Here is a 22,567-nt window from a genome sequence, read left to right on the forward strand (position 1 = left end):
TGCATTATGAGTAACAAAGTTATTTGACTGATAAAGGATAGAGCTAAACTACTTTACATTTTGACTGAGATGGAGAAGGGTTATAAAGACATTTTTTTTTTCAAATTTTGTCTTAAATCAACAGGGGAATGCCTTTCAGTTAACATAAGTAGGTCACAGCTTCATTAACCTTATTTTTAGGGTGCTACAAGTACATGTACACCTGCTTGAATAAACATGAAACGCCTTTCTTATTTAGGAATGGATTCTGTCTTTAAAGATTGTCTTTAATTGATTAAAAATCTAATTACACAATAATGCTGCAGGGGAGATAATTCAAATCTTTGATTCAAAATTTGTTGATACAATGCATGTATTAAATATCAAATGTCTAATCATCGATTTAAACAGTAATAACTAAAATGGAAATCAATTTGTATTTGTCACTTTACCTTTAAATGATTTGATTTTTATGCCTAATGTCCCTGGAAATGTTAGATAAGGGGAGTAACTCTAAATATTGTTAAAAAAGGAACTCTTTCTGACTTTGTCACAAACTAAATGTATATGAATGTGTATCTACTTAGCATTTAGCATGTGATGTTGTTTATCCAGCATTGTTTATATGTGTATGCATGTTTTACTTTCATAGGTCCCATTGATGACGAGGAGGTTCACCGAAGGGGTTCTTCAGGTAAGGGCAGGGTTCATGTTGTAGATTTACCTGAGGCAAAGGGGTTTGTTCAAATATCTGAAATTTCTTTATTTGACATTGAAAAAGACGTCGATAATGACAGTGATGCTTTTTTAAATCTTGACTTTGTCCCCCCTCCCAGCTCAAATTCACACGGTAAAGGGGTTAATTTATCTGATAAAAGTGCAGGCAGTCCAATTACCAATGAAGAAGCTCAGAAATCATCACAAAAATCTGTTGTGGACTCGAAACAAAACATTCCTAGAAACCTAAAAAGGCAAGTAGTTACTTCAGCAAACTGCGAAATATCAGATAAAAGTGTGTCTAAAACAGAACCAAAGATTGATGCAAAAATTGTGCAAAATGTCCACTCCTTGCAGTCACCCAGAGAATCTCAATTTACCAAGAAATTAAAATCGAATGAAAAGTCAGAAAAATCTAACATAAGAACTGAAAAAGACTCGAGTGAACAAATTCAAAGGGAGTTTGGAGGTAAAAAGATTGAAACAAAACAATCACAGTTAGAGAGAAAACTGATATCAAAAACTTCAAAGATGCAGGCTACATCTCAAGAAAGTAAGAAGAAAGTAGCAACATCTGAATTAGATGTTTCTCAAAAGAAAAATAAAGATCAAAAGAGTAAAAAAAGTGTAGAAGCCAGTAAAATAAATAAACAAATGAAAACATTTGAGGCAGAAAGCAGAGACCTATCTTTTGAAGAGCTTGTATTAGAGAAAGATGCAAATTCTAAACGTTCAGTGGATTCAGAATTTGATGAAATATTTAACATAGCCATGGCAGACCTTTCAGTTGATGAGTCTACAACAGATATGAGTGATGCTGGTTCATTTAATAGAGCAAAGGGAAAGAAGATCAAAAAATTAATGAAGAAAAGAAAAGTAGAAAAGAAAGAAAAAGATTTGAGTATTGGGATTAAAATGGACAAAGATCCTGAAGATCTAAAAAACAAGGAGAACATTAAAAGTATGAAAAACATTCATGAAGTGAAGGAAGATAGCAAGCACAGAAAGGAATATTCTGGTGATATGAAATCAGAAATGAATGACAAAAATAAATATGGAACAATTGAAAAGAAAAGCAAAGAAGAAAATAAAAATGAAGTTACAAAACAAAATATTGAAAGACCAAATGAAGAAAAAAAATTCAATGATCAAAATAAAAGTACTGATATCCAACAAAGTGGTTGTGTTGAACAATCAGTGGAGGTGACACTTAGTCAGTCTCAGAATGTGGAGAAAACACAATTAGAAAGGGGAGTAACTCCAGAACTTGTTACTGAGGAAGTCATAAACCCTGTTCGGATTGTCAGAGAGGAGGCATCAACATTGCCGATTGCAAAACTTGAGAAAATTGAATTATCAATGACAAAGAATTTTGATAAAAATGGAAAACAGCAAAGGTCAGAACATGATCAATTAGATAGTAAAAGGGAAACAACTGACAAAAAATTAGGTACAAATCTATCATCAGGGGAGACAATTCGTGAATCAAAAGATTGTGCTGTAGGAATTCCTTCTATGGTGCCAGAAGAATTTGAACAAATGGGTGAAATAAATTTTGATGATTTAACTATGGAACAAATTGGTGAGTTGATGAGGAGAAAAGTTATACCTATGGATGAACAGATACTAAATCTAATTGAGTTTTCACAGAATCGGGAAAAGTTGTCACCTGCATTGATGGCAACAGGAAGTTGTGATTCTGATGAACTTAGTATTATTCAAGAAGAATCAGAACCAAGTGAATCTGATACATCTACAGAACAAAATCAGGTGCACTTAGGTAATTCAGAACAGGAAGATAGTAGGGTTACCAAAGAGATTCACACTGAAGATTTGAAACCAAATATTGGTGAAATAAACACTACGGATGTCCTTGAACAAGTGAAGTCATCAGAGTATGAACTCAGTATCAGAAACGAAAAAGTTTCTCTTCCTACACAAAATGTTGAGGTGCATGGTCATGATGTTATTTCTGAAAAATCCTCAGAACTTGAAAATTCTGTACCTATAGATTCCTTTTCAAAACAAGAAAATTTTGAAAAAAATATTTCAGTGGGTAAGGATGAAAGTCAAAATGCAAGAACTAGCACCGAGGATTTACAGAAATTTTATCAAGAAATAAAAGAACAGGTTGCATTAGAATGTTATATGGAAACTCAGAAATTAAAAAATTCGCAGACAGATTCTATCCATTCAATAACAGATGAAAATTTACCAGAAGATTTAAATAACAGCCAAACATCCACACAGACAGTTATTAAAGAATTGATTTCTAAACATTCTAAAGATGAGCAAATGGGAAATCGAAAAACTGATAGCTTAAAAGCAGAGATATTTTCAGAATATTATGGTAAAAGTGATTTTTCCAGTATGCCAATAGAAAATCTGAAGAATGAAGGCATTGAACATCTGCAGATGAGAGAAAAGCATGATGGTATAGCTACTGACAAAGATATTCAGTCAGATGTAAGTAAACTGTCTGAAAAAGATTTTACTGTTGATGGCCATAAGTCTGTTGACCTTGAAGTTAACTTATTAACAAGCATATCAGATTCAAGCTCAAAATCTGTTGTACAAAGACCTAGGGCCAGTTCAGTTACACTAGAGGTAGATGAATCTGATGATGAGTCTAGTGTAGTATTGGTTAGTAACGAGTGTCGATCTCCTGTAAAAACCGTTGACGAAATGAAAATTGAAATTACTTCTTCTCCAGTTGAGAAAATGACATTTGAAACTGATGATATAAGGCAGCCTTCTTACATGGCTGAATCTACACCTGAAAGGAAATACAATAAACCCAAAGATGATACACCTCATCCGGAGGGCTACACTCCAACAAAAGCAGATTTATCAGCAGACATTACGATAACACCTGCTGAAAGGAGTGGGGATTCTGAAAATACCTTCTGTGATTTATTAGAGGATAATACATCAGACAAAGAGGTCAAGGACATTACATATCAAAAGTTAAAAGAGTCTAAGAAATCTGACCTTGTGGGTCAAAGTCTGTCTCGGGAAGTCCTTGTGAAACAGTGGTTGACATCAAAAACGGAATCAAGAGAAGACAACTCTAGTCCACAGTCAGACTCTTCTGAACTTGCCTCTGACAAAGTGGCTTTGCAAATAAACCCTGCCCTAAAATCTGAAACCCCTGCATGTGACCTGTCTTCCCAGCAGATGACCCTGCCCAAATTAAACATGCAGGAGTGGAAAGAGACAGGTATTAGAGGTGATGGGACTCAAAACTAACAATTGTTCCATTAGCAACTAACCAATAGTTAGAATTGTATTCATCCTGGAAAAATAGTATTTATAGCTTTGCTTTTGATGACAAATTCAGAAATGCAGTTCTAATTTTTTCTGACTCTTTGTCAAATTAGCTACTCTATCATAGTGCTGTGCCTAATATAAATTACTTATTTTTAGCATGTTTTGAAGTTTGAGTTGATTTTTAGATACAAATTTGATTTACCTCCCCTTTATGTTCAAGTCACATTTTATTATTTTAATTACTATTATTTAATTTTATATATTTTAGTATGTGTAGTAGTTATTAAAAAGGTCGAAAACAATTGTAAATTCAGCATGTTCGGTGTGACGGTGTCTCTCATAACAAAGTTTTCTTTAAAAAAAGGACTAAAATAGATGGGGTGTTAGTCAGAAACAAGGCTGTAAAAGCCAAATAGTAGTTTTTTAGTGAACACTTTTATCTGAAGTATTTAACGAAGCATTTTGATCTTTATTTTAATCTGAAAAAAAAAAACCTTTTCATTGTGTAGTTGTCATGGTTGTTATTTTTAAAGAGAAAACATTATTTGAAGTATTTTGTTTGATTGTTTTTGATTGTTTAATTTCTTGATAAGATTCTTTTAAGTTTCTTGAAAACAACTATTTCATTGTAAATACAATGCATAAGAAGTAAATTTTGAGCATATAGTTTTAAAAAGGTAAATTTTGTTAAAACTGAAGCAAATCATTCAATATATATTTTCAAAACCTCCCCTGTTGTTTGTTTAGTTTTCTTCAAATTTTCAGATTATTCTGTTTTTAATCCCCTACCGACGAAGTCAAAGGGGACTTTAGGTTTGCACTCCATCCGTCTGTCCGTCTGTCTGTCCATCTGTCAGTCCGGCAAATCAGTTTTCCAGACTTTTTTTCTTGGTGCTTGAAGATATTGATTTGATATTTGGTTTATTGATTTATCATGACAAGTTACAGGTCAAGTTCAATTTTTACGATTTTAGCTTTTCTCTTTGTTCAGTTAAAGCCCTTTCCCTAGAATTAAATTTTGATGAAATACTTATTAATTAGTAGATTTCTGTTCAAAGGGAAATAACTCATTTTTTAAAAGACTTTTAAAAGACAAAATGACATTTTGGATTTTTTTCCTTTTCTTTGGAAAATTGTTTGAAGAATTTAGTGGTAGGTTTGTTTGTCATTCTTGAAGATATTGATTTGATAATTAGTATATAGTTTTATCATGACAAGTTACAGATCAAGTTGGAATTTTGTTCCAGTCTGATAATTTTGTGCAGAGTTATGGTCTTTGGACATAGAAAATTCACTTAAATAATTAGTTTTCAACAGTTTTTTTAGTCATGCTTGAAGATTTTGACTTAATATTTTTATGTAGTTTACACCATGACATGTTATAGATCAAGTTAGAATTTCGTTCCATTACCTGATTACAATGAATTTGTAACCGGTAGGGGACTATGTATTGCCATGCAATACTCACAGAATGTTTGTTCTTTATTCAGTTCTGTCTTAATATGATTTTGCACTAAATATCATTAGAAATGGCTTTTTCACCTGTATGGTACTTTTTCTTTTGCATCCTGCATGTATTCATATAATTAATCAACCTTTTTACAACACTGTCTGGTGAGGAGTAGATATTGTTTATTGATATAAAAGGCAACCACATTATAGTGTTTAGAAGATAAACAGTATTGATCTGTTTCATTAAATGATTCCTGCTTAAGCAGAAAAAGCATAATTTGTATGAACAATTCATTGTCTTTTAAAACACAAGAAAGCACCATTTTAAAATTTACGATTCAACATTTAAAAAGCTTGTAACAATCATACCTCTTTAAACCAAGCCATACAGGACAGTTATTGTGTGAATAAGACAAGTAGTCAGTTTAGGCAGGTTAATCATTGAAGGATATGTATTGCATGTCCTGAATTAAGGAAAGAGGTCAGTTTAGACAGGTGTTTTGATTAACACAGAGTTTAGTCTCTACAAGTTTCTGATTATGACAGGGTTTAGTTGAGACAAGGTTTAGTTAAGACAGGTTTCTTGTTAAACAGAGTTTAGATAAGACAGGTTTCTGGTTAACACAGGGTTTAGTTAAGACAGGTTTCTGATTAACACACAGTTTAGTTAAGACAGGTTTCTTGTTAACACAGGGTTTTGTTAAGACGGGTTTCTGGTTAACTCAGGGTTTAGTTAAGAGAGGGTTTTGTCAAGACGGGTTTCTGGTTAACACACAGTTTTGTTAAAGACAGGTTTTTGGTTAACACAGGGTTTTGTTAAGACATGTTTCTGGTTAGCACACAGTTTAGTTAAGTCAGATTTCTGACAAACACAGGGTTTAGTTAAGACAATTGTGATTAACAAACGGTTTAGTTAAGACAGATTTCTGATTAACACACGGTTTAGTTAAGGCAGATTTCTGATTAAGTCACACGGTTTAGTTAAGACAGGTTTCTGATTAACAATGGTTTTGTGAAGACGGGTTTCTGGTTAACAAATGGGCCTAGTTAAAACCAGTTTTTAAATAACATTAGGTGTAGTTTGGGCAGGTTTCAGTTTAGACAGATTTCTGGTTTACACAGGGTTCAATTTAGTACATGTATATATATATATATATAGAATGGTATTTGTTTTAAGCAGGGTACCATTTCCATTGTATAAATAAATATGTAGCAAAATATGGGGAATATTTTTGAGACAGTAGATCAACAAATTGAGCAGTCTACATTTTATATTTATAGTAAACTTTTACTTTAATTTCTGAATAAATTAAAAAATACTTTCCATCTTAACCTAAGACATTTGAGGTATTAATAATACTTGAGATTATCTTTAAATTTTATTTTGCTATCAACATGGTCTTGTTTCTAATCACACTCCAAAAATTTGCCTCCAATGTGATAACTGAAAAAATTATATTGAAGATGTTCCCTTCTGAAATTAAAAAAATATCAAATATTGTTTTCAGTATATTTAAACAAGTATGCAAAAATAAGATTGTCAGAATTCCTGTACTTTAAGAGACAAGCATTTTTAGAAGAAAACAAATGTTTTGGTTGGAAAAGAATGCCTGAATTTTCATATATAAATGTTCAGAAAGAAACTAAATTTGCTAAATTGTATGAAAAATTAATCTTTCAGAAAAGTTTCAAAATATACTTAACCCGAAATGTAATTAAGATATATTAGTCTTAAAAAAATAGTTATAAATATAAACATTGATGGAAAAAAAACAGTATTGTTAGCTTAAGAAAAAATAGTATTGTTAGCAAAGAAAAAACATTATTGTTAGCATAGGAAAAAACATTATCATGATTATTGTTAGCATAGGAAAAAACATTATCATGATTATTGTTAGCATAGGAAAAAACATTATCATGATTATTGTTAGCATAGGAAAAAACATTATCATGATTATTGTTAGCATAGGAAAAAACCTTATTGTTAGCATAGGAAAAACTTTATTGTTAGCATAGGAGATAGCCAAAGGGGATATAAAATTTTGATCTTAATACAAAAATTTGCATGTCCTTTACTTTGTTGAGCCTTTCGTTTCATTGCAAAGGGACACCTGCAAACAGGCATTGGTGGTTCTAAGAAAATGCTAGAAAATTCAAAAGCCTTTTAGGAAAATATAAGAAAAAGTTATTAGCATAGGGGTATACATTTTAGTGCCTTAATTTTACCAAAGAGATTGATTAAAAGGTCTTCAAATATTTTTATATATGTTTTGGGGGATGAAAAGAATAATTATAAGATTTAAAAACAGTAAAGAAATTGATTAAAACTTCAGCTTTGTTTAAATATTTATTTGAATCCTTTGAAACCCAGAATCATTAGATGTGTGACTGAAAGCAAAACATTTAAACAATTTTTCTCATGTATTTAAGTTTTTTATTTAAACATGTTCAATTTTTGAACAAAGAAAAAGATGATATGTATAAAAATCAATTTTTTTGTTTTTGAAACCACACAACTTTGAGTTGTGATTATTAAAATTTAATTTCATTTTCATGCATGAAGAAATAAATTGATATATTACAGGATAGAAGTGGTAATCTGCAGTATTGTGCAGACTGTTCCCTTGTTCACTTTCAGGCAGGCATAATTAGTTGATAAATTGATAATGCAAAGACTTTAAAACAAAAATGTTATTTTCAGAAGCGGATTCCATTACAAAATTATCACCAAGAGCCAGTTCAGAAGGGTCAGCAAGCCTAGAAGATAGTGGTCATGTCAGTGGAGCATCAACGCAGGAAAATACACCTGAGCATCGTAGAACAGATAGTTTACAGAGTCAGGCATCAATGGCATCATCTAAGTTGTCTACCCTAACAGATGTAAGATATTTCTTGCTATGTTTTACTTTGTAAATACATATGATAGAAGCTTTTTTTTTTCATTTTTTTTAAATGTTTTTGGTAAAGTGTCATTTATATTATAAGTGTTACAGAATCCAAAAGTAAGACCAGCATATATATAGACCTGTTTTTTGTTTTTAAAAGGTCGGTGCTAGTGCAGCCTAATGTAGACCACAAAAGATTTTACGTAAAATTTGTCTGTGGGTCTTAAGCTATTTGTAGACATTTTGTTGGGATTATAATTTTTCTCTGTCCATAGTTATTCTTTATTGCAAAACTAAAGCTATTTTCTGTAGATAATTGGTTGTAATTATAGTCAGATTTTGGCTTGAAATGAGAGTTTTCATTTTACTAGCCTTCTTTTTATTGCTTGTAAAACTTTTGATTTCTATTAATAGTTATCTTTGCATTTCAGAGTGGTTCACTTTAATGAATGAGCAAAAATTATCTTTTAATAGTCATCCTGAGAAAAGTATATATTGTATCACATGTTATCATTTTTATTTGCAGAAGGAGAGTGAGGACGATCCTGACATTGATGAAATCGTAAGGTCACATCGATCTCTGCAAGGTTCAATGGGTGGTAGTCGTGGCAACCTGTTGTCAGCCATGACAGTAAGTAATTACAATAATTCATGACAGGAGGAATACAATGATTACATTTTCACTTTACCTGAGATCTTTAGGGAGACTGCATTTCTATACACTTTAAACTGTGAGTGTGATCAAACATTAATTGAGGGTCTCCAATGTTTACTTTTTTCATTTCAGAACTCTAATAGACTCTACTTCAATATCAGTCTTGAGGGGGTGGTCAGATCTCACCTTTGGATATAAATCTCAATCCTTCCTCACATGAGCAACACAACAGGTGCCACATGTGGAGCAGGATCTGCTTTCCCTTTTGGAACACTTTGGAGATCACCTCCAGTTGTTGGTGGGGTTCGTGTTGCTCAGTCATTAGTTTTCTATGTTGTGTTGAGTGTACTGTTGTTTGTCTGTTTGGTATCTTTCGTCTCTCTTTTCTCCCCTTTCACGATTTTCTTACTGTGTAGTTTTTTGGGCTGAATTGGCAAAAATTCACAAATGATTGTTAAAATGTTTACAAGTAAGAGTGTTCAATCACATCTGACATGTTGTTTCTAACATATTGATTGTAATACTTATTTAGATGCTGATTATAAATATGAATCAAAGGATATGTGGGGTAAGCAACAATGAGACAAACAACCCAATAATACAATTACGGTGGTACATAACACTGCAGGGAGATAACTCTGTAAAAATCAGATGAACGTTTTAATCACTTTCTATTTTTAAGGAAACATTAAGTTTCTGAATGATCAAAATTAGTGTTTGTCAAACTGCTATATATCCAATGAAATTTTTCCGATAAAGTGTGTGGTTCTAGTTTTTTGAAATTTTTATATTTTTGTCAAAGGGTCAAAGTAAATATTTTGTCAAAATTTTATGAAAATTAAACGAGCCAAATTAATTTTAGTCAAGGTGTTTGGTACCATCTTAACCAAGAGAAAATTAGTGGTCAACATACAGCCTTCAATGATAGACAGGTGTCTGTGCAATATGTCTAGCTCAATACTTTTTTGCTCATTTTTGCTTTATGATTATTAAAATTTAGTAAGACTACTTTGCCAGTTTCTTAGAAAATTCTTGTCCTTTGAATTATTGACTATCCTTTTCCATATTGAAAATTTACTGCTAAAGGTTCCAGAGAAAGTAGACAATCAAAACAGAAAGACGTTAGATGATATTTCAGTTAATTAAAGCATTTTTTGGTGTTAAAAGACAGTAAGTTGCCCCCATGATGTCTTTTCTAGTTTCAATGTTTATTAGGGTTGTCATCTCATTGATGTAAATCCCATATATCTTTTTATTCTTCTTTAGTTGAAAATTATTTTACTTCCACTTGTTTAATCTTAAATACATGTAAACAATGTTAAATGTGAAAATCGTTCAACACATCTCAGTTTTAAGATGTCAAATATTCCCATGTACATGAATTAATAATAACTGAAAATGTTTCCATCAGGCAGTTTATTGATTGGTATTAGTGAACAGAACGATTTCTCCCCATGGATGGTCTGTGTTACTATATGTAGACAAAGCATGATCTGTTTTTAGCCTATATTTCTTACTTTGTCATTCTTGTTTCATTAAAGGGATCCATTATTACAATTAAATAATGGAATTTATGTCCACTCCCAAGACAACTTATAGCATAATTCGAAGCAAGATATATGTCATAAGAATGTTTCTCAACCAAAACATTAAAATGGATTCAGTTTTATGAAAGTTCAGTTAAAAGTAGCCTTAAAATTGTTATTGGCTTATTGAAATGAAAACCTGGCAACAAAATGACAAACCATTTAGGCCAGTTACAAATGGGAGTCGTATTTGTTACATTTCCCATTTTGACTATGTTGGCATCAACAGCTATCGTTAAGTTTTATGATTGAGGTCCATTTCAGAATAATAAAATAAAATTGAGAATGGAAATGGGGAATGTGTCAAAGAGACAACAACCCGACTATAGAGCAGACAACAGCCGAAGGCCACCAATGGTATTCTTGATAGATAATGAGATTTGGTATGCAGTTGAATATGCATCCATTTGTCTTGATAACATGCAGTATTTTAGTCCTTACCCCGGCCCTCTAGTCATGCTCCAGTGAATTCAGATTTCAATAATCCGATATACGTTTGTTTTGCAAAACTCATATTTAGTTTTTAAAATACTTTGATATATTGTTGTAGTTGAAATTTTATTATATTAAATTACATTAAAGTCAGAGATATCTCTTTGTCAACAATTGATTTTTAGTGATGCTCTACTTGATTTGAAGTTTAAATATTGTTTAATGTAATTAATTAAAGTTTTCAGGTTAACTTTTACAAGTAATTAAAAAGGAATATCCACTCCAATCTATATGCAGTAATTTGGTTATAATCAAATAACTTTTTTTTGCTCTTGTACCAAAGCAGATCTCCACCAATAAAAACTTACCTCCACCAAATAGCTAACAGTGCTGAAAGTGGCACTAAACACCAACCAATCAATCAATGTTATCAACAAAATTACGTCTGTCACACTAACATCACACATATTCTTGAATTTCAGGAGAGCAGAGAGAGTATTGTCAGTTTTTACAGCAATGCTGGTGATGTAGATTACGGTAAAATACCAATAACGGGAGACATACAGTTTGGTCTGGATTATAACTACCGGACAGGGACACTAGAGATACAAATGACACAGTGTAAAGGATTGGCACCTGCCGACACCAGGAGAAATAGATCTGATCCGTAAGTACTTGATGAAGCTAGTAGGTTTATAATGGCCCTTTGGAGCATAATTAGAAAAATTGTTATTTTTTCCTTTATCTACAACATTTCTCAATCAATCTCCCTATGTGCTCTTATTTTGCAGCTTATTACAAAAGTGGATAGTTTTGGGATACAGTCTTTTGTTGTGTGTAAATCGCGGTCATGCATAGTACCCTTTTTGGCCCTCGAAACTTGAGAAAAAAAGTTACATCTTATGCTTAACTTGCAGGGACTTTCTGGAAAAATCCCAACTTGAAACTTGGTGAAATGCGTCCATTGAAAAGTGATTTTTTTTCTTTTTTTGAGACAAATTGAGCTCCAGTCTTGTTTGATTACAGGTCAATGAAAATATTGTTGCAGGATAATTAAGTTTGCAGGTGATGTTTGTTTTTTAGTGTTTCCAAGTTTGTGTTTGATGGAAAGCAACAAGAAGTGTTAAATCAGGGAGTTGTTTCAATGCAAATCGCAGTCGATGAGTCTTGTATGGAATACAGAACCATTACGAATATTCTGAATAATAAAATAATTGTAATATTTATGTTGATAAATTGGTGCTGAAATAAATATTAATCTCTGCTAATTTTATTTATTGTTTGTTGGTACTCATTGAATTGTTTAATCCGGATTATCACACTCTTATTGAATATCAAATAGGAAGTCTAATCATTGTAAAAACAAATCGATTCGCAGATTGATTTTGTTCCTTAATCAAATTTGTACACCTAACAAGAGGGCATTGATTGAAATTATCAGAAGATTTTTAAAATGTCACGGAGTTAAAATGTGTATAAAATCATCACTTTATTCAACTTTACATTAAAAGTCACATGACATGTGATCACCTTATACTACGAAGTAAAAAACAATAGCAGTTGCTATCTTCAAACGAGCGTGTTTCATTCAATTTCTTACATTTACCTTCTGTATTCCATGTAAGAACACATATACAAAGTAAGTAATAAACTGGAGAAACACCTCCACTAATTTGGCCGTTGACAGAATCCTACATCTTTACTTAGGACATAACAAAATGCAACTTCTGGTCGGCACAGAGAACAGACACAGGAAAATGCAAAAAACCTACTGAAGCATTTAAATGATTTTTATTTGCATATAGAATAACAAATCAGATACAAAGATACATGTAAAACATAACAACAGTCAAGTTCATGCTACGAAAATATTTTCTCCTGACTAACTGCTTTTTTGTCGGAATTAAGACCTGAAAAAAATCCAAAAAACTGAAACAATACATAATACGCGCACCCCCCTTTTCAGAAATTTATCCCAGGGTAAAAACTTTAGTACTATTCACACCAAAAGATGATAGTTATTTTTTATGACTTTAAAGTATACATTTTTTGCAAGGTTATATTCAAGCAATCAACCAAAAATAGGCCCATCACGGCAATATACTTGATTTGTACTAAATGTTTTCTCACAGACATGAAATAAGCAAAAATAAGACCAATGTAAAAAATGTCCACACTTAAGTATAACTGTCCTATTTCTAGATAAATTTAATCAGTGTCAAACATAAAGTTTTGACTAAAACTTTTGAATTGCCATAGTTAAAATCTTTTCCAAAAACAAAAAAACACATTGCTATTCGGTAACCCTTTACTCCCTCACATTTGAAAAAAAGAAATAGTTTCAAATAATCATTGATTTTTATATAATAAATAGTTTGACTTTTTTGATTTGTTTTTAAGTGACATTGAACAGAATTGATTAAATTAATGAAGATGTGCAATTTATAAAATGGATTTTTATAGCAAAAGTTTTATTCTTGTTGCTGTTTTGTTATACTTAATCAAACAAAATGTTTACTGAATTAATCACAAGGATATTTTATGGTCAAAAGCCATCACTTAATTGTTTTCTTTTATGAAATATTCAATATTGAAAACCTTCATATATTGCTGAAAGCCTTTTCAGTTTTGTTTTAATATTGTGTATCTTTTGTTAAAGATGAGTCTCTTGACATGGAGGTCAAATCTCCCACTGCACAGATAATAAAAATTTATTTTCTACATCTTTTACCAGTTTTTAGCTCACCTGACCTGAAAGGTCAAGTGAGCTTTTCTCATCACTTGGCGTCCGTCGTCCGTCGTCCTGCGTCCGTCGTCCGTAAACTTTTACAAAAATCTTCTCCTCTGAAACTACTGGGCCAAATTTGACCAAACTTGGCCACAATCATCATTGGGGTATCTAGTTTAAAAAATGTGTCCGGTGACCCGGCCAACCAACCAAGATGGCCGCCATGGCTAAAAATAGAACATAGGGGTAAAATGTAGATTTTGGCTTATATCTCTGAAACCAAAGCATTTAGAGCAAATCTGACATGGGGTAAAATTGTTTATCAGGTCAAGATCTATCTGCCCTGAAATTTTCAGATGAATCGGACAACCCGTTGTTGGGTTGCTGCCCCTGAATTGGTAATTTTAAGGAAATTTTGCCGTTTTTGGTTATTATCTTGAACATTATTATAGATAGAGATAAACTGTAAACAGCAATAATGTTCAGCAAAGTAAGATCTACAAATAAGTTAACTTGACCAAAATGGTCAGTTGACCCCTTAAGGAGTTATTGCCCTTTATAGTCAATTTTTAACCATTTTTCGTAATTTTTTGTATTTTTTACAAAAATCTTCTCCTCTGAAACTACTAAGACAAATTTAACCAAACTTGTCCACAATCATCATTAGGGTATCTAGTTTAAAAAATGTGTCCGATGACCCCGCCCGCGAACCAAGATGGCCGACATGGCTAAAAAATAGTACATAGGGTAAAATGCAGTTTTTGGCTCATATCTCTGAAACCAAAGCATTAAGAGCAAATCTGATGAGTATAAAATTGTTCATTAGGTCAAGATCTATCTGCCCTGAAATTTTCAGACCAATCAGGCAACCCGTTGTTGGGTTGCTGCCCCTGAATTGGTAATTTTAAGGAAATTTTGCAGTTTTTGGTTATTATCTTGAACATTATTATAGATAGAGATAAACTGTAAACAGCAATAATGTTCAGCAAAGTAAGATCTACAAATAAGTCAACTTGACCAAAATGGTCAGTTGACCCCCTTAAGGAGTTATTGCCCTTTATAGTCAATTTTTAACCATTTTTCGTAATTTTTTGTAATTTTTTACAAAAATCTTCTCCTCTGAAACTACTAAGACAAATTTAACCAAACTTGTCCACAATCATCATTAGGGTATCTAGTTAAAAAGATGTGTCCGATGACCCCGCACGTAAACCAAGATGGCCGACATGGCTAAAAAATAGTACATAGGGTAAAATGCAGTTTTTGGCTCATATCTCTGAAACCAAAGCATTTAGAGCAAATCTGATGAGTATAAAATTGTTCATTAGGTCAAGATCTATCTGCCCTGAAATTTTCAGACCAATCAGGCAACCCGTTGTTGGGTTGCTGCCCCTGAATTGGTAATTTTAAGGAAATTTTGCCGTTTTTGGTTATTATCTTGAACATTATTATAGATAGAGATAAACTGTAAACAGCAATAATGTTCAGCAAAGTAAGATCTACAAATAAGTCAACTTGACCAAAATGGTCAGTTGACCCCTTAAGGAGTTATTGCCCTTTATAGTCAATTTTTAACCATTTTTCGTAATTTTTTGTAATTTTTTACAAAAATCTTCTCCTCTGAAACTACTAAGACAAATTTAACCAAACTTGTCCACAATCATCATTAGGGTATCTAGTTAAAAAAATGTGTCCAATGACCCCGCACGCAAACCAAGATGGCCGACATGGCTAAAAAATAGTACATAGGGTAAAATGCAGTTTTTGGCTCATATCTCTGAAACCAAAGCATTTAGAGCAAATCTGATGGGATAAAATTGTTCATTAGGTCAAGATCTATCTGCCCTGAAATTTTCAGACCAATCAGGCAACCCGTTGTTGGGTTGCTGCCCCTGAATTGGTAATTTTAAGAAAATTTTGCAGCTTTTGGTTATTATCTTGAATCTTATTATAGATAGAGATAAACTGTAAACAGCAATAATGTTTAGCAAAGTAAGATCTACAAATAAGTTGTCATGACCAAAATTGTCAGTCGACCCCTGTAGGAGTTATTGCCCTTAATAATCAATTTTTAACAATTGTTTGTAAATTTTTGTAATCTTTTACAAAAATCCTCTTCTCTGAAACTACTGAGACAAATTTAACCATACTTGGCCATAATCATTATTAGGGTATCTAGTTTAAAAAATTTGTCCGATGACCCCGCCTTCCAACCATCATGGCCGACTTGGTTAAAAATAGAACATAGGGGTAAAATGCAGTTTTTGGTTTATATCTTTGAAACTAAAGCATTTAGAGCAAATCTGACAGGTGGCAAAAATGTTTATCAGATTTAGATTTATCTACCCTGAAATTTTCAGACGAATCCGACAACCCGTTGTTTGGTTGCTGCCCCTGAGTTAATAATTTTACAAAAATTTTGCACTTTTTTGTTATTATCTTAGATATCATTATAATATCTAATATCTAATACTATTAATTATGATTTTAACCTTATTTTACATGATTTCAAAAGCATCAGTAAATACAGGTGAGCGACACAGGCTCTTGAGAGCCTCTAGTTATTAAAAGTTGTAGTTAAGCATGTAAAACATATGGAGCTTTGTATATTGTTAACGCATAGTGTTTTTACATGTTCCACTTCCTGACATTGTCTAGTTTTTGGTCCCCCTTTTTCATACTCCTGGATAAGCACCTGGATAATGCCAAATGACATTTTTACAACTTTAATCTGCTGTAGACTTAAAAGACTTAATTAGTATATATGTGATTTCCTGAATTTTATATTACACATCTGAAACCAATCACTGAGTTATACACTAAAGAAAGGTTCATTTATTTTTTATTATCTGTATTTTTTGTGCATTAAATTTTCATTATCATGATCTAGTCCTGATTTTTAGGACTCTGGTATCTATTTCTGCTGAATGAGATCTTTACCATTTGAATTATGCATAATTTTAGGTATATAAAGACATATTTGTTGCCAGACAAGACAAGAAGTGGAAAACGTAAAACAAAGATCAAGAAGCACACACTTAATCCTGTATTTGATGAAAAGTTGAGAGTAAGTATGACATTTTATACACATGATATAATGTGGATTCATTTACTTTAAATTGTGGGTATCAATTTTTTGTGGATTGAAGAAAAATTGTATTTTAGAGGATACTTCATTTGGTGGTTTTGCCAAATTCTGTATACAATCCAAAAGGAAATTTGTACTTTGTTGAATGCTAGTTTTCCAACCTCTTTCAGGGAAAGGAAAGAAAAAGTTGAATGCCAATTCTGGTTTCAGGATATTTTTCATAAAAAGTAGAAAAAAACTAGTAAAATGTTTTCCCCTTGATTGGACATATATTTTATACAAGTAGTCATTCCTGGCCAAATTAAAGATTCTATAATTCATAGAGAACTTTGTTATTCTGATGTATTTCTTTGATATATCTTTAAACAGAGATGTTTTAATCAATAGTGTTTCAAAGAAAATGATAATAAAATCTCAAATTTGATTACACCAATATATTGAGGCCCCTCATGGGGGTGTCCAAGTAATCACATAATCACAATTTTTTTGCCAATATAATCACATAATCATTAATTATTTTTTTAAACAAGATAATCAAATAATCAAAACACAGTCCTAGATTATCAAATAATCAAATAATCATGAAATATTTGGTCTGGTATTCAAATAATCACTATAAAAACGGCCATGTAATCACATAATCAAAAACCCCATGAGGAGGCTCTATATTGAAGATAACTTGCTTGTATATTCCTAGTTTAACAATAGCATTATACCTTAACCAATTGTGAAGAGAATTCGGTCATCAGCATAAATTAAGTTTGACCTAGATCACTACGATTTGATTTTATGTTACAAATCATACATGAAGTCAGTGTTACAGTTTTATTGCAGTAACATCTTCATAGTTAATTGCTTTGAAAAGGCAATTTTATGCATTTTACTTCCAATCAAGCATTTAAATTTATACAAGTATTGTTCGATTTTACAGCCAATATATGTTATAGTTCTGAATGTTAACTGGAACTATTACGATATTGAAATACACAAGAAGTTTTAATTATGTTTTTATTTGATATAAGGAATCCCATCTTTTAGACATTAATTGGCTGTTATGATGTGTAATTACCATTTTTTACAAGTTTTTTTGTCAAATGAGAACATAAAATAAGATCAATTTTTTTTACATTGATCTTAAATCAGATTTAGGGTTAATCAGTTAACTTCCAAATGTTATTTGTTTGTTTGAGTGCTGTCTCTTTAATGTGTACCCCACGTTTACTTCATTCCCAAGGAATTATATATTTTCCATTAAATAGTGGTTTGCATTATAACAGAAGTAAAGTATAGCATAATGACAGAAATAAATAATAGCATGATAACAGAAATTAATTATAGCATAATGACAGGAGTAAATGATAGCATAATGACAGGAGTAAATGATAGCATAATGACAGGAGTAAATGATAGCATAATGACAGGAGTAAATGATAGCATAATGACAGGAATAAATGATAGCATAATGACAGGAATAAATGATACACGTAGCATAATATCGGACTTAAAAGACAGCATAGTAACAAGAAATAAATGATAGCATAAAAGCAGAAATAAATGATAGCATAATGACAGGAATTAATGATAGCATCAAAACAGGAATTAATGATAGCATAGTAACAGAAATAAATGATAGCATAATAACCGAAATTAATGATAGCATAATAACAGGAATAAATGATAGCATAATAACAGGAATAAATGTTAACCTATTAACAGATTTAATTGATAGCATAGTAACAGAAATAAATAAATAGCAGTTGTAATATAAGTAAATTATAGCATTTTAAAAGCAGTAAATGACAGCATTATAACATATTTAAATGATAACATTATTACATCTACTAATTGATCCATTGACAATTAGAAATGCTTTCTGTAACAGATATTTGTTGGTGATAGAGTTAATAGAAGAATTATGAAATTACTATTCATAATTATTGATTAAATGTCATATTTTATTCTGTGTACAGCTCCAAGCAAATTTTATCCTCCAGTAAAAACAAAATCTAATATGCTATGATTGCATAGCCAGACTTGTGTCATAATTTCTGTTTACTCTTCAGAAATTGTTTTTGTTTGTTAATGAAGTATCTGTGTTCCTTTTACTGCCAGACTTGTCTTTTGTCATACATGTCTGCTTTCAGAGATTTTAATTAATTAATGGTCTACATGGACAGCAGATGTTGTCATATTTGAGAAAACATAAAGTATCTCTTTCAAATAATGATATAACTTACTATATTAATGATGTAATGTAAGAGCAAGTCATCCTAGGTTATACATTAACTTACTTAACTAAACTAGAACTCATCACACATGTCAAGAGGGAAGAGAAATGCCTAAATCTATAATTAATCAGACAAAGTAATAAAAGATTTAAAGCCAACAATAGCAAAATATAGCAAAAGATACCAATGGACATTCGAAAAAAAAAACTGACAATGCCATGGCTAATAACGAAAAACAACTAAAAAAAAAAAAATAAAATAGTACACAAAACACAACATTGAAAACTAAAGACTGAGCAACACAGCCCCACCAAAAAATGGGGGGGGTGATCTCAGGTGCTCCAGAATGGTAAGCAATGTTCATGATGTTAGTAAATCTGAAAAATGCAAAAAATTTAAGTAAAGGAACTATGCTTCACAATTAGAATTTGTCATCTGTGTTGAGGTGGAAAAAACATTCATTAACAGTTTCAAGGGAAGTTAAAGTGATTATTTCAACTGCTGTAATAAGAGTAGCTTTTGTATTGTGTAGATGGATGAGGCTGAAGTTGAGACATATACTAATGCAGTGTTTTGTGTAGCATTATATTTTTCTTTATTGTCATTACAGTACTTGATATCTAAGAGTGAACTAGAGAACAGAACATTATGGGTGACTGTGTGGCACAATGATAGATTTGGTAGGAATGATTTCCTTGGCGAAGTCACCATCAATTTTGACTATTACAGATTTGGAGATTCTGCAGCAAAATGGTACAAGTTACAAGAAAGGGTAGGTTTCTGTGATAACTAATCTGAATTCGAAAAAATAATAAGGTGGTCCAAAGAAACGTGACAGTTTGACACAAAGTCAGGAAAGAGTCTGTCTAAAATGAAGAAGTAAATAATTGGGATTAAATTGGGATTCAAGAGGACGTATTTGAGAATAAATAGACTTAGGATCAGAGGACTGTTGATAGTAAAACTGTATCTCACCACGTCATAGCCATTATGCTCTGACAGAGCATAGATATTTAATCAATCAACCTGTCACTAGTATTCAAATCATGAACAGTAGTTATATATGTAACTTTTTGTTTGTACGCATATTTGAATACACTGTTTATTGAACATTGCTAAGTCATTTATTCATATTTTTTGTAACATGCTCATTTGATAAAGTTTATCATAAATTTTTTAACAATGACAAAATCAATTATTTGTTGGGTAATTTTCATTTGATCAGAACCATGATAAAAAGTATCTGTCAGTTTTCATTCATATTGTGAATTTTAGGGTTCATCCAGTCTATCAATATATAAATATATATTAAAATGATTGATTGAAGTGTTGGTTCAAAATTTTTTTATCTTCTCATATGCATGAAAATAATATGTAATTTAATGGAAAATCGAAATGGAGTAGGGGAGTCATAGTAATGAAAAAACACCAAACAAGAAAACAAGAAAGACTTTAAACTTAAATTATTGATTATTTGGTGGTATCAACACCCCAGCAGAACAAAAGCCTTCATCAAGGCTGTTGTTATAAATTTCAGTCCTTTTATGCTCTGGGGTCATAAAACATCAATTATCAATTAATCAATTAAATTTTAAGTGTTTCTGTAATATATTTAACATATTTAAAATAACATTACACAGATGCTATCCAACATATTAAAAAAAATATTGACATATTGTGTACCAGTAATAAAGAATTGTTGTTGAGTACAATTCATTGCATATATATACTTCTGTTTGATTTATGAGAGATTGTCTCAAAACCTCTAGTGTAGCATGTTAACTTGTTATTATTTTGAAATATCCCCTTACAAAGAAAGTTTTGTTGAAGCATTTTTAGCATCGAGTTGACTTATTGTTTTACAGGTGCCTCCACATGAACGACAGAATATAAGGGTAAATTTAGAAGGGTTGTATTGGTTCATGTCATAGTAGATTTTCTCTTTTTAAACTTCCATAACATGTTATTGTATTAAGAGATATATACTGTACATCAGAAAATTTTCACTGGTCGTCAAAGGCGGCACCTACTAATTAGTACCTTTGCTAGGATTGTAAAAAGGATAATTTTCTGTTTAGAAATCCTGTGTTGAACATTGCAACATGATTTAAGTTAGCTTTTAATTGATTCTTAATTGATAATTACATAATACCAAAATTCATAAAGATGTGCACCTTTTGATTTTTGCAATTCTAACCTTTGATTATTCTAGAATTGTGTAGATGTCTTTAGAAAATTGAAATATACCACTCCTTTCATTAAGTACAGGTGTAATAAGAAATTCATTAAGAATTTAACATCAAAAGAAAAATGTTAGACATCACAACCTATTTACGATTGTATGATAGTTTTTAATGTCAGATATGGTAAGAGTGTCTTGGCTAGGTTCTAGTAATGTATACTCAAAAATTAGGTCTCTTGGCTAATTCATAAATCCATAAACATTGATTGATAACTGGTGCTCTGGAAGGGCAAGCATGTCCTGTAACATTTAAGGTGACGGTGAAGATGCTTAGAGGAAACAAAAGATGAAGCGTACAGTTAAATGATATAGCTAGAAATTTTTATGATGAACAGTATGTAGATATATACAAACTTCCAATGATGAAAGTTCAAAACTTTTTTTATTATATTAACAAATAACCAATATAACCCTAAAAATTCTACAAATTCTTTTTTCCTGCACCTTTGATGAATAATACAAGGATATATTACCTGAATAATATTACCTGACTGGGTTTGGCTTAAACAGCTATATAGTTTTGGGATATTCTATTGAAAATGGGTAAAATTTTGTAGACACTGAAATTCAAGTATACAGCATCCAACGTATGAAAGTTTTGATAGTCACAATAATATAGGAACGTTCACCGTTTAATTTCTAGATGACAACTTTTTCATAAATTGAGTATTTTCTTTAGCTGGTGAATATACATGAAAATTATGTAGAAATAGATGATTTTGGGGTAAAAAGTTTTAAAATTCTCTTGGGGGATATTTTTTTGATTTTTAATGAAATTTTTGAAGAAAATTATTAATAAACTGTATGTCAAATGAAATAGAAGTGAGAGTTTGAAAATATATTGTGAGAAGGGTATTTATTATAATAAGAGACATTAGGGTTGTTTGGCAAAAGTTTAAAGTATTGTCAGGGATAGAGGGGTTTGAACAGTAACAATGGGAGCACTGAACAGTTGGCACTATAGTGAATCCTTAGTTACCTGTAACAAATAGAATGTCCTTTAATGACTTAGCTGTTATGGGTACACCCAGTCAGACAAGATTATATTATACCAGCTTAGACATATGTATATATTTTGGGAAGTCATAAGTACATTGTAAATATATTATAATTATAATTTAAAACCTACTGTTATTATCATTTATTTATACTGGTGTGAATGCGGTGTGAAGCATTCACACAAAATTCTTATTTTATTTCTTTTTGACACAAATCATTTTTATGTACATTTTGAAAAAAAGGAAGGATTGAAAAGATTGAATTTAGGTCTTGATGAATCTATCTTAAGGCAGGCAATAAATATGA

At 31.3% G+C, this 22,567-nt stretch overlaps 1 protein-coding gene across 14 annotated transcripts in view; it reads left to right on the forward strand.

The window, feature by feature from the left end:
- LOC127724474 (uncharacterized) overlaps positions 1-22,567 on the forward strand; it is a 158,617-nt gene that overhangs the window by 37,826 nt on the left and 98,224 nt on the right. For 11 of the 14 annotated variants that reach the window (XR_007992521.1, XM_052231446.1, XM_052231448.1 and 8 more), the window contains 7 exons: positions 632-3,925; positions 8,120-8,298; positions 8,830-8,934; positions 11,459-11,643; positions 16,669-16,771; positions 19,631-19,792; positions 20,886-20,915. Coding sequence is in view for 13 of the 14 variants with exons in the window: in XM_052231446.1 (XP_052087406.1) it covers positions 632-3,925; positions 8,120-8,298; positions 8,830-8,934; positions 11,459-11,643; positions 16,669-16,771; positions 19,631-19,792; positions 20,886-20,915 (4,058 nt within the window). In the remaining variant the exon portion in view is untranslated. The remainder of the gene's footprint in view (positions 1-631; positions 3,926-8,119; positions 8,299-8,829; positions 8,935-11,458; positions 11,644-16,668; positions 16,772-19,630; positions 19,793-20,885; positions 20,916-22,567) is intronic. The other 3 variants (XM_052231451.1, XM_052231450.1, XM_052231449.1) reach the window with 2 other exon arrangements.

Source organism: Mytilus californianus, unplaced genomic scaffold, assembly GCF_021869535.1.
Source record: "Mytilus californianus isolate M0D057914Y unplaced genomic scaffold, xbMytCali1.0.p SCAF_14, whole genome shotgun sequence".
Taxonomy (NCBI): domain Eukaryota; kingdom Metazoa; phylum Mollusca; class Bivalvia; order Mytilida; family Mytilidae; genus Mytilus; species Mytilus californianus.